Genomic DNA, 13,292 nt, shown 5'->3' on the forward strand with positions numbered 1-13,292 from the left:
ATCCGCAGCATAAATGTTACAAATTAAGACTGTCGCTGGATTTTCGCGACCTTCTAGAAACCAATTTGTCGCGTCGTGTGATCATAAGTAATGTCAACGGTTTCATTTTTTTTCTCTGAAAGGACACGATACAAAACATGTTTCATAAAGTTTCTCATGGAAGACTTTCAGATTTCTTTTACACATTAAGAAAATCTGCATATGATAAAAATATTACCTTCTCGAAGAAGATGAATACAGGAAAGATCTGATATCGATAAATCCGTTTCGCCATATACTTGAAGGAACTAAATGGTTAATATTTCCACGGAGAAACTTGAAACATCCTTTTGTAATTGATACATCCTACTATCGGGTTTTGATGAGAGAACAATTGCAGTTTTTAAGCTTCGGTCGACGTTACGAGGGAGCTTTTAGGCGTGTACGCTGTCGCATTCGGATCCAAATTCGACACGGTACACCCCGGACAGGGACTTTCGTTTGAACGTATTTTTGTTCCTGCTACTCTCACTTCACTATTTAAACGTAGCTTGGACGTCGCACAGGTTGGCGCTGGACCAAATGTGTCTTGTGGCATCACAGCTAAATCTTGCGCTATTTTTGTTTTCAACATCTCGATTTCTTTCTCGTGAGATCTGATTAAGCCTGATTTAATGAAGAATAGTATGAGATACATATATTGGCATCGATAACAATTTGCAATGTAATATTGCGCAGCATATTTTTCTTCATAAATTGTAATTTCGTTTTTCAATCAGGAAAATGTTTAAAAAGTTAAAGAGTATGTATGTACACACACACACACACACGAGATAAAAAATGAATAAAACTATTATTACTTACTTTCGCGGATTTCTAATTGCCGCTTAGCTTCGCCGAGTGCCGAGAAAAGATCAAGTTTTATACGTGTCTCCGCGCTCAAGCTGTTTTCCAAATGCGCGTTTTTGTCCTGTAGCGCGTTGAGTGCAGCAAGTAAAATTTCAGACTCTCTGTGGTTCTCTTTGCAACGCGCTGTATCTTTTTCCAATACGTTACACCTGATGCGTCAATGTGCGACGCACACACGTGTGCATTGTTAATTTCGAGATTATTTAACATTATCTAACATAATTCTTACGCGCACATGTATAATTGAGGTCTACACAGTGTTTGTTCTTACCTTTCTTCCTTCGATTTGAGTTCACGGCGCAAATTTTTAAGATCCTGTTCCATTTGTGATCTTCGATTTTTACACACGTCGGTGCATTCTTGCCTAATGAGCGGAGGTGGTGGCGGTGGAACCGCGGAACGTGCCTCCTCGGCAGCCCGCCGTGCCCTCCGTTCAGAGACCAAGGACGCTTCGCATGCAGTACGTTGTTTCCTCTCGTCTGCAATTCGCTTTTCCAACGATGACATCGTTTGCTTGTCCAGTTGACGCGCCGTCACTAGACCATGCAATCTATAATGTGAAAATTTGCGTTTTAGGATTTGTTCAATTTTATTCGCAAGTCAAAATAGGAACATGTATATCCTTTTTTAATTCGAGTTAAAATTACAATATTTAGTTTTACATATGTATTTGACTATATAAAATAAGAATCGTGTATACAAACTTATGGATATAAGAGAGTTGTTACATAATAACTCCCTAATATGACATATTTGAAGATTTATTGTGTATGTGCGTGTTGCAAAAGAAATTTAATCATTATTATTTAAAATCAATTATTGAACCATCGTAAAATATACAAACTACAATTTTATATACCTTTTACGTAGTCTTCATACTTTTAATTGAAAACGCGGCTTGATTAAAGAAATTAATTTTCTGCAGATTTACCAGACGGTAATCTTTGTCTGGATACTAACATGGATATAGAAAGGCAATTATTAATATTTCAGTCAAAAATTATGACAAAATAAACGTGACTAATTATATAATAAATGTTATAAATTTGAATATATAAAAATTGAAAATATTGAATTGTTTGAAGTGTGTATATGTTTTATATAGGTACATACAAAATACTTTCCCTGTGTATATACTGTGTATTTAAATAAATATTTAATGAAATGACTAAAAATGTGTGTGGAAAAAGATGGAAAAATGATCAATAAATTTATAAATAATTCATAGTTCACATATAAGTTACAAAAACTAATTCTCGCAATCGTTACACTTACTTGCTCTGTAGTTGATCATTGTCATGTTGGAGTTGTTGAATGTCGCCCTTAGCCTGTCGCTCTCCATTAAGCAAGGTATTGATTTGCGATCGTAATTCTTGCTCCAACTGTCGACTCGACTGCAAGTCTGATTTCAAGCGTTTGATATCCGCCTCGAGCCTGCGACACACCAGTAACCTATTTCAATGACAAATTATGCTAAAGAAATTGATGACTAATCTACACTGACGATATACAAAGCGATACAAGATTCGATATCTAAGTACAGAGAGATACAAGAAATACCAGATTTGTCATTAGAGTTTCGATCTGTGCCTTTGTGAAAACATGTAGGGATTATTAGCAGAATATTTCCGCAGTATCTTATGATAATTATATCTACAAGAGATTCCTCTTTTATAATATACCTTTGATAATAATCTTCTTGTTGTTTTTGCTGCTCTGCCGTGATGTCACCTGTATTTTTGACCTGTCGAGCTTTACGTTCGCGTTGAACATTGGTAGTCGACGATGAATCTCGACTTTCCTTCACATTATTCCATTTTCCCGTTACCGAGCCGTTTGATTGCGATTTTATTGTAGTGTGTCCGCAACCCTTGATAGACTTGTCCTTTTCTACTTCATTTATGTCGAAATCATTTACAGATCTGTTTTAAAATATTGTTAGTAAGAATCTGAAGTGTGGAATTATAATGTAAAATTAAAAAGATAAATAATTCTTTTGATATAAAAAAATTGAACGTACCCCACCCTCTCGATGAGCTGTATGTCACTGTGGGGTACTGTATTTCCATTACTGTGTATAAATCTTTTATCATTTTTGTCTGACGGTGAATTATTTGATACATTATGTTTATTATGCTGCTCTTCCTGCTTTTCACTCTTGTCTAAGGATTTTCTATGAGTACCTTTGGTAGTAGCACTCTGTGATTGTGGTGTGATTTGGCTACTATTGTGTACTCCACCATTTTGTACGTTTGTTTCTATAGAACTGTTACTGCCCTCTGAAAGAATAAATAAAGCCACATTTAAAGTGTGTTTAATCGCGATAAAACATGTTTATACAAAGATAAAAAAAATATATATAAACATGAAAGTATTTATTGATAATAAATACAAGCTACCTCTGCTTTTTTCAGGGCTTGGATTATATTGTGGACTTAATTTGTGTGTTTGAGTTTTAACGTGTTGTTCCAACGACGCAGTGACATGTTGCGTCTGTGGCTGCACTTGTGGTTGGATCTGCTGCATCGACATAGCTTGTTGCTCTAGAGGCAGTGCTTGCTGCAGTAATTGCAGATAGAACTCGTTCTCTTTTGCTACATCTTTCTGTTTTCTCTGTGAAACAAAGAGAAATCGAGATATATAAATTATAATAATTGTATTTATCATATATCATGCAATAAATGCATTGCAAAGTTACTTTTGTATTTGTATAAGTGTGACAAATAAATGTAAATTTGTTAAAGACTAACCTGCCTCATTCTGTAGCCTACATAGCTTTTAAAACCAAAGCCCAATGTAACTACAGGATAGCCAATGCTGAAAATATGCATTATATAAAAATGTGGAATGTCAGTAAATTATTTTGATAGATGTATATAAAGAGCTGTATATAAAAGCATTAGATTTAATTATACGTTTTCGCAAAAATAAGAGGAAACAATACCAATGTGCTGCAAACGGCCGACAGAGGTCTAGATGAAACGGCATATGACGTAAGTCACGTAACCGCACTGCTGCCTCTATATATAGAAAGAGTAGCCACAGCATCACAGTCGGTAGACACACACCTTTATCTAAACAATATCAAGATTTAATTAGTTCTTTGTATTCATTATAATTTACGCAATATCTATTCTATTTATATGTAGCAAAAGTCATCACATATTCATCTTATCTCGTTTTTTACATACCTGTGTGCCAAACATATTGCACCCAAACATAAGTGCTGGCGGCAAAAAACAGCCAATGCACAGGGATGAAAAAAAAGCAAATCATGTCTGACGTAAGTGCAATACAAATAAAAAATACGGAAAAGGCCTGAAACAAAGAAAGAAAAAACCATCATTCATATAATGCTGTACAATCGTTTACTATTGTATATATTATTGTATAACGCTATAGTACCTACCAAGCCTTGATATTTAAAGGAATCGTAAACGCTTCGGAGGAGTAGCCAGAATGGCCACAAGAATTCAAAACGGAATTCCAAAATGAAGTCTGCCAAAATTACCATGGCCCATAGTAGAAGAAACTTTAGATAAAGCAAGGTACTGAAACAAATACAATTGTATATTTTATATTTTATTCAAATGATTCGCTACTTGTTGGATCAGAGAGAGTTAGATTAGTTATATTTATATTTATATCTACACGTAAACGTCTCTCCTTGCTTTCATTTACTGTATATAGAAGTCTATCGGAATGCTGATGACAAGACATATAGATGATGTTATCGAAAACACACAAGAGACTTATATAACACGATAAGAGCTCGTGCTCTTTCTGAACAAGAGGGGAAAAAAAAAAAAAAGAAAAAAAATACTGCTGGAAAGTCAATCGACTGTCGCATCTGCTTCATTTTGTTATTGTGACATTAGCTGCCTGTAAGTCATACACGCAGCACACGAATGCTGCGTGTGTATATGTAAGATAGAGATATAAGAGTCTAGGATTTAAGAGTCTGAAAGAGAGAGAAAGAAAGACGAGAGGGAATTGATAGGAAAAACAGGCGCGAATGGTGAGGATGTTTGTGTATCTCGGAGGTAAATGTCAAACGCCGAAGACGATGCCTTCCGATGCGTCGTTGGCGCGATCGGCCTCTCGGCGTCGAGACGGTCCGGTCGCCGTTGACCTCGCGAGCATCTCCTTCATCTCGCGTCGCAGATTTTTGGTTATTTTTTTTCTCTCCTACGTCGAGAGGAGAAACGGCCATTCCTATCTCGGCGTAGATGTTGCACGCATATGGCGGCGAGAGCGAGAGCGAGAGAGAGGGAGAGAAAATTTACCTTCCGTAGATTCCCTCGGTGAGCTTGTTGCGTTTCAAGGGCCTCCGAAGCTTACCGCACTCGACATTTCTCCTCTTCATATTCCTCGACACTTTCACTTGACCAAAGCGAAGCGACGTTACTCGCGGCGCGCTACGGGAACGGAAAAAAATCAGCCGCGACAGCGGCGGCGGATATCACCCCTCGACTTACGCGCGGGATACAACACACACTCGCGTGCGAAAAAACTCGGGCCTCGGGCTCTCTCTCTCTCGCGCGCGCGACTTCTATCAGTCTCTTTTGTTGTCATTCGTCTGTGGGGGACAGATTCTCGAGGTCTCGCGGCGGTTTACCAAGCAGCTGATTGGTCCATCGCGGGACATGGCGCTTAATCAGCGACGTGAAATCACCTGCCGATTACGCATTAGTCCCGCGCGCAGGATCGTCCGCGTCCGGGAAAATCGTCAAAGCGGTAGCTGTCAAAAGGAGATCGTTTGCCGATCCGATCCGTCTTTCTTTCTCTCTCTTTCTTCCTTCCTTTCTCTAGCTATCTCTTTCTCTCTCTTCCTCGCGCCGTCGCGATTTTCCGCCGCGCGACGATTTCGGGCTCTCTCTCCACGAGCCTTTATCGATCGTAGATGTCTCCCGACCGTGCTGCGGTCGGTCCATCGGCTCGTTTCATTCGCGTTTCAACGGCGCTCCGACCTGGCAACACGCGCGTTTGTCTGTCTCCTTCCCTCGTTTTCCGCGCCGTCCTTCTCTGACGCGCGTTACCAAAAGCGAAGCTGCTGGCCGATGCTTCGCTTCCGTGATGACTATCCTATCGGGGACTTCGGGGAGACGCGCAGCTGCGCGAAAACCGTTACTGAATAATCGTCCGTATATATAGCGATTACGAAACGTCGTCAAGGGTCGTCGTCAGGTCCGACAGGTGTGCCATTGAAAGACGCGGCGAATGAAAAAAAATAAAAGGAATGAGAAACAGTTGCGCTTTGTTTCTCCGGTTCATCATGCGGAAAGATCTGCGACTCTGCAGAAATTTCAATATCGCCTATTTTTTCTTTTCCCTTTCCTTTCAACTTGTCAAAGATGTTTGTCGACTTCGAGAAATCCAATTTTTTCATCGTCATCAATCTATGAACCACCATCAAGCTTGTAAGAAACGAAACTTAAAAATTATTAAAAAACAAAAATGAGATAATTTATAAAATGTCATATAAACGTTTAAAATGATTATCTTGTAAATCTAATATTTATTATCTATTTCTCTCTTTTACATTTTTTTACTAATAATTTATGCAAACGAATGACATGGAAAAAATTGCACAAAGCATTGACGTTTCAATTTTCGCGCGAAAGAGCGACTAAAGAAATAAATAATACGTAGATTGGCAAGTGTACTTTTCTTTCCATCATACGCAGACGCGAAGAAATGGACCAATCGAATTGCTTAATATCGAGGACGCCATATTGTACATCCTAGGCGCGTGATTGGTTGATTGCAATTTATCAGATAAAAATGTGCAAACCGAGCATGTTGCTTATCTATTCCGCGAAATCCTATCTTGCGAAGATACTTTGGCGCCTGTCCGCGCCTTTGCACGGTCAGATTCGTTCAAACTTGTCCCCGGCAAACTTGTCAACCGGCGACGATCTGTCAAACGAGTGATCCGTCAAGATGGAGAGCGTAAAATATCCACCGTTTGATCGTAAATTGGAGACTTATCTGCACAGCGTCATCCTCGTCGTCGTCTTCACCATCCCGGTTATATACAAAGCGAAGAAAGACGGGATGATATCGTCGTTGATGACGACGTGTTATATTACGTCCGTATTCCTCGTAATATTTTTATCTTGTGACGCAATACTGCGTCTGTTTAGAACGATGGTCTCGTTGACAAGTGCGGATTCGCAGTCCGAACAAGGAGTGTCGATAGTAAGTCATAACTTTGCCCTCAACATCGCGTCGATGTTGGTAGTCGTTATCAGCGTGCCATTTTTTCTGATTGTATCGACGATCATCGTTCTAGGATATCCGTTGAATCATATATGGGACTTCGGTCCCTACGTCAGCATCCCGACGATGATATTTTCCTTCTACTTGCTGAGGATAACGAATCTGGCTGAGTGGGAGAAGAGTCCATTGCTCGATCTCGATGCTATGAAAGGTCTGGATTATGGCACGGGTATGGCATACAGCTTCTACTATGGTTATTTGCGATTGATTCTACCGAATAGCGGCACCACCGACAGCAAGAGCATCATTGAAAGGATTGAAAATTTCGAGGACAAGCATGATATAATTTTCCCGGTGCACAAGCTGTTCATTTTGATACCGTCGTCTGGATATATCCCACCAAATTTGAAGGAAGCGTCGGATCAATGGATGGAGAGTGTGCGCGAATTGGAAGAGGAAAAACGTGATCGAGCCGGTACGATAAAAAGAACGTACCACAACAGCGCCTACAAGATATATATGAATGGCAGAAACTCGGATCCAGTATACGTGGTGGCGGAAGGTGCGACACCGTTGCTAACATTTTACGAAGTACAGAAGCACAATCATCCAGAGTCCACTGCATACAAACAATACAGAAACGAGATTACCATGAAATTTTATCAAAAACTACAAGAAATTTTGGAAAGCGAACCAAATACAAGAAATTTGTGTGAATTAATTTATTACAATGATTACGATGCGAAAGGAGTTAGAGTTAATGTTGCAAAGGTAATTTTCGAAAGAATATCTGAAATAACAAGTTCCAAATAAGTATTTTAAAAGAAATTGAGTATGTCTTGCATTTTTTGGGGGATAAATTTTATAAGATTATTATATATGTAGAATCCTATATGCACATACATAATTAATAAACTTGTTTGATCACATTTATGCTACTTGTGCCAAAGGTTATATTATATTGGCAGAGCAGAGAACTAACTTTTTTAATGTAGTATCAAAGTGATCAAATTTGTTGCGAGTATATATGACAAGTTGAATTATGTTATATAATTTAAAACGTATGTTAATCAATTTTTACTATTTTGACAAATAGCGATCTTTTTTTCATATTTTATATTTTCGCGACATTAATGAAATATATTGTAAGCAAAGTTTTAAGATATATTATTTATATAATAATTTTCCTTTATAAACTAAGATTATATAAGAGTTTAAGATTAAAGCCTAGTCTACAATAGAGTCGTAAGGTCGTAAACGTAAGAAATTGACCAATCACAGTCGATTATTCTCCTCGAATTCAACTGCGATTGGTCAATTTCTTACGTTTACGACCTTACGACTCTATTGTAGACTAGGCTTAATGCATAAACACACATACATACACACAATTTTTTTCGATATAATTTAAAAATATAAAAATTTAATTATAATTTTATTTATAATATTAATTTTTATATGTGCATGTGGTTTAATCGGTTATTTAAATTTTATATAAAATATAAAATTTAAATAACTTATACTTGTTTAAAGATGTTTTTATAATGTATAAAAGATAATAGTAAAATGTGTATATCTATGTATAAAATTTGTCATTTATTCACAGATACAAGTTCTTAAGAAATAGATTACAAAGCATCCCATCGGCAATTCTAAAAGGAAGACTTAACGATCGTTAAATCTGAAATATGGTACATGTACAATTCGCATCGTGTACAATTAGCATCTCCATGTTCACGATCGTATTTTTTTAATGCATAATATATGTATTATATTGGACAAGAATTAGTATCGAGAATGAAATTATTTGCAATATATATAAGGCATTTGCTGCTTTGTCAAAGAATATCTTCTTAAAAAAGAACTCATAATTCTTACTTGTAAGGCCATTGGCAAAAGGCACAGTGTTGAAGCACGTTAGCCGTACTCTTGCACTTGTCATCCGAGTAAATTAACAGTACTCTCAAGTACGGCTACGAACACATTTAAATCGTTATGGTAAACGATCGGCAGATTATATTTATTACATGTCCATTTCAAACTGTTCTGCAGATTCCTCGATCACCAGACCATCTGCAATATTATATAAATGTAAGAAAAACATCTTTATTACATACAATATTAATATAGAATGGATCACAATTTTATTAAGAAAAAATTAGTGCTTAGCTTTAATGAAGATTGATTGAAAGTCCCTAACAAGACAAATGCAACTACACGTCAAATATAAATTTTATTTTCAAATAGCTATACATATAATCGCCATTTATTTGAAAATAAAATTACTTCGTCTTTTCTCGTATTTAATCTTTTTTTTATTAAAAAAATATTTTCAAAAATTGCGCGATAAAATCGAATCGTATATTTAAGCAAACTTTATACCTTTATCGGAATTTTTGGCAGGATCCCTCGTGATGGCTGGTGTGCTGCCTTTCAGCAATTCTGACGGTATACTCAACGTATTTCGCGGCGGTGTTTGTGATACCGGAGAGTTTCGCAAGTTCATCAAAAACGCGCGTTCATATACAATGCGAGTGCCTGCAGAAGAAATCATAAAGTTATATATAAATTTATGAAATCTCTCGATTTTACAACAGAGGATTTTACAAGAACTTGATAAAGTTATTTTCCCAGGTAAATTTAATAATAATTAAATTTTCATTATATGGAAATATTCGTAAAAAATAATAATTTGATTGGAAATGATTAGAAATATATATATATATCACAAAAAATTATGTAAGTCATTATTTGTCACAACATAATATACAACACAATTTCATATTTGTATTCATACTTTTTTAATATTTGTATTTGTTATTTGAAGTCACAATATACTCATGATAAGAATTATCTGATATAATTGCAACACATCAATTATTGAAGATAAAGTATATCATTTTTTTATCACAAGCTTATTGTATATAATTTGTCAATACGATTAAGAGATTTGACAGAACAAAGGATTTTAAGTTACTCTTTGCTTTAAAGACTAATTTTATTTCCAGAAAACAAAAATGGCGAATCAAATAGAAAAATAAACCAATTTTCAAGAAAACTTCATGCAGAAAAATAATGATGACACACAGGAACGATACAATAGCCCGACAGTCATATGGAAAGCCGCATACAGCGTCTATTAATACAAGTATATTTCTGTACGGATACCTACCCAACTTGAAAGGAGTGCAAAGATCGGCGAGATTGCCAAGATAAACATAATCGCAGAAAGTACGAAGATATAGTCGTGAAACAAAGTCAATCGCCTGTTATGTTTACCGAAATAATTTCTTTGCATAAGTCGAGTATCGTTTTAGTCCGTAGTTAAGTATAGTATAAGATACAGGTCTTTTATAATTGATGACTTATTTTTATTCAAATATCTTGCGCAAAATTTTTTAAATACAGAAATTTTTTAAATTCATATTATATATAAAAAAAGAAAATATATACGTATATAAGAAACATTCGAGCAATCCGATTGAAAAAGCTCAGAAGCATAAGACGAAATTAAATTAAATAATGCTCTATTAAATTTTCTACGATTAAAACAATTTCTTTTCTACTTGACAAAATATCTAGGCTAATAATAGCGCAAAATAATTAAGGATTTATGCAATTTTGCAATGATTCGATAAGAATACGGGCTCATTTTCAAAGTAGACAATTGTATAACAATTGTTATTGTTTACACGAAAGAGATGTTATGCGAAATTTATTTACACGTATATTCATCAGGCGCGAAATACCACATGTCGCGCATTTAAGCTAAAGTTATCGCGGTCTAGCAGCGTTGTGCACTTGTTTTTCAAAGCACCGTGACTTTTAGCTCGCCGCGCCGGCGTCGCCCGGTGATAAACATTATTACGCGTTGACCGATTACGCATCGGATGATGTTCGGTCGCGCACATTAATTCGGCCTTGGTCGTTTAGGCCCAGAAACGTTGCAGGTCATACCAGATGTGTGACGTACACATGACCTGGGCTTACTGACGGATACAGTATTTTTGTTTATAATGAATAAAAATATTATATCCAATCGACGCCTCTTCTCGAAATTTGTCAGAAAGAACGCGGATCCTTTTTTTAAATATTATAATTTTGTATATTTCGCGTTCTCTTTCCTAACAGAATGTATTCACGTTCCGGTTTGCCTTGCCGACTCCTCTCAATCTTTTTAATCGAAAATGTATTTAAAGAATCGTGAAATATACCTGCTAGTATCGCAAACTCGTATTTGTGTTACGTTATCACGGGGATTAATTATCTATTTTTATCTATATGTATATCTATATATATAATTTTTTATATTATTTTATATATAATTTTTTATATTATATATTATATATAAATTTTATATTATATATTATAAATTTTTAATATATTATATGTATATATATATATTTTTTTAAACGACGCAAAAATTTCGCAAATTTTTCCATGCAGACAAAATATTAAACAAACCCCGAAACATGCAATTATGTAACGTATGCTCGTTATCGAAGCGAGAGTGTGCGAGAGAGAGATAATCTCGCATCGCGCCGGCTGACAACACGCGTAAATACGAATGACCTTGACGCTTGCACATGTTGCATTTGTTTATCGAGGTCGCACCGATTCATCAAACGAAATATCGATATCTTAAAAAGTCTCGACGTTTTCCCATCTTCCGCACGAAACGTCGCAGTAGGCTTTTTTTCCTTTTTTTTTTTTTTTTTTTGGAGACCACGTGTGCGATTTCTACGCGTCTGCTTGCATACGCGATTCTGCGAAAAAAGAGAGAAATTCTCGCGTCTGCCAATATTGATTTTATCTGCCGATTGCACGAGACACATCATCGCGACAGATGTTCATCTCGGAATTTGTCATTTCTTTGTCAAATATTTTGCCTAAGGAAAGTTCCGTTGGAGAAAAACAGAGTAAGCGATATAATCGGGAGAAGAATAAATTCGGAGAATAAAAAAAAAAAAAAAAAATTATTTTCCACCGCTCTAAAAATTACAAATATATTCCGCGCCAAGGAATTTTTCTATTCGAATTCGAATCGAACGCGATTCGATGCTCATCACGATTCTTTTGTCATATGTATGTATCGTATTCTTCACATTCTCATGCAAAGGATGCGATTACATATACATACATATTGACTATTAGATAAAAAAAATTCTAAGAATCTCGAGATAAGGATTTTTCCTTGTTTCTTTCTATAGAAGTCCAACTCTACAGTTTCAATAACCATAATAGTTTCACTTTCAGGAACAGAGTTTAATAATAATAATAATAATAATAATAAAAAATTGAGAAAACGAATGAAGGGATGCACTGACCTCCCGGTGTCGTGGAATAAAGAGTTCCTCCGGGAGTGGACGAATAATCCGTAGGCAGTTGATTAGGATCGTCGATGACGATCCTCTTAGACGGTATGCTCTGGCTCTGAGTAGCCTGTCTTGCGATGGGAGAAGCCGACATCTCGTATAATAGCGTCTCTCTCTCTCTTTCCTCCGAGTTGGATCTCCGGAGCGACTCTTCTCCCGCTTAATCACGTCCGGCGAGAAGAAAGGCGAGATCGGCGACGTCTCCAAATTCACCCCCTCGGACTGGTTGTTTATTACAGATAAGCGGCACCCGCTGCGTAGTTAAGTGAAAGGAGATGAAAAATATGAGCGTGCAAGTCAATATAATGGCAAATTACGCGTAATTAATCATCGCGGATATACCGTACTCGTCGAGATTGTCCGGCTTCTTATGCACCGAGTTGCGCGTCCCTCGACCGATTCACACGCGACCCTAATTAAGAATCTAATTCGCGATAATTTCGCTTTGTTGCTTGCAGCCTCAGCGCGACATAACCTACAAAATGGACAGCGAAAAACGCGTCGACCCGTCTCGTGCAAAGTGCCGCGAAATTCGAGAAGCCAGGGTCCGCTTATATAGCCTTCCCCACCTCTCCAAGGGCACAGTAGATCTAGTAGCGCAACTCCCTCGATTTTGTGTTGGCCAAAATGGAGTGCGCATGCGCGAAGTAAGCGAGTTGCCCAGCAGTGCCATCTGAACTTTTGTCTCACTCACTCTTACTTGTTTCGGTCTCTCTCATCTCATTTAAATGCTTCAACACATTTAAACGCTCTCTTTAAATGTTTATGTGTATGTACATTTGATGGCAGAAATTGGCGGCAATAGTT

General features: G+C 36.8%; 3 protein-coding genes across 7 annotated transcripts; 1 reads left to right on the forward strand and 2 right to left on the reverse strand.

Annotated features, from left to right (window-relative positions):
* Window positions 1-217: 217 nt before the first annotated feature.
* On the reverse strand, window positions 218-6,021 carry LOC145943529 (macoilin-1). 4 transcript variants are annotated; one of them, XM_083051099.1, is made up of 12 exons: window positions 5,175-6,021; window positions 4,298-4,439; window positions 4,080-4,206; window positions 3,833-3,962; window positions 3,639-3,705; window positions 3,285-3,501; window positions 2,909-3,167; window positions 2,571-2,810; window positions 2,164-2,340; window positions 1,160-1,438; window positions 844-1,037; window positions 218-645 (listed from the first exon to the last, which is right to left on the reverse strand). In XM_083051099.1, exons 1-12 carry the CDS (start codon window positions 5,252-5,254, stop codon window positions 383-385), a joined length of 2,175 nt encoding a protein of 724 aa, XP_082907225.1. In that variant the 5' UTR covers window positions 5,255-6,021; the 3' UTR covers window positions 218-382. The 4 variants fall into 4 exon arrangements, with proteins under 4 accessions (XP_082907225.1, XP_082907226.1, XP_082907227.1 ...); XM_083051100.1 differs by having other exon boundaries at window positions 3,288-3,501; window positions 5,175-6,020; XM_083051101.1 differs by having other exon boundaries at window positions 2,164-2,322; window positions 5,175-6,020.
* A 664-nt stretch (window positions 6,022-6,685) lies between these two features.
* Sting (transmembrane protein sting) lies at window positions 6,686-9,744 on the forward strand. Its single transcript, XM_083051157.1, has 2 exons — window positions 6,686-7,881; window positions 8,717-9,744. The coding sequence occupies exons 1-2, from the start codon at window positions 6,832-6,834 to the stop codon at window positions 8,735-8,737; spliced, it is 1,071 nt and encodes a 356-aa protein (XP_082907283.1). The 5' UTR covers window positions 6,686-6,831; the 3' UTR covers window positions 8,738-9,744.
* Window positions 8,688-13,022, reverse strand: Thor (eukaryotic translation initiation factor 4E binding protein thor). 2 transcript variants are annotated; one of them, XM_083051162.1, is made up of 4 exons: window positions 12,833-13,022; window positions 12,438-12,738; window positions 9,493-9,648; window positions 8,688-9,183 (listed from the first exon to the last, which is right to left on the reverse strand). In XM_083051162.1, the coding sequence occupies exons 2-4, from the start codon at window positions 12,577-12,579 to the stop codon at window positions 9,134-9,136; spliced, it is 348 nt and encodes a 115-aa protein (XP_082907288.1). In that variant the 5' UTR covers window positions 12,580-12,738; window positions 12,833-13,022; the 3' UTR covers window positions 8,688-9,133. The 2 variants fall into 2 exon arrangements, with proteins under 2 accessions (XP_082907288.1, XP_082907286.1); XM_083051160.1 differs by having other exon boundaries at window positions 12,828-13,022.
* Between the last annotated feature and the right edge of the window lie 270 nt (window positions 13,023-13,292).

This window comes from Prenolepis imparis, unplaced genomic scaffold (genome assembly GCF_030444845.1).
Source record: "Prenolepis imparis isolate NDT839.2.m4 unplaced genomic scaffold, iyPreImpa1.0 SCAF_12, whole genome shotgun sequence".
NCBI lineage: Eukaryota > Metazoa > Arthropoda > Insecta > Hymenoptera > Formicidae > Prenolepis > Prenolepis imparis.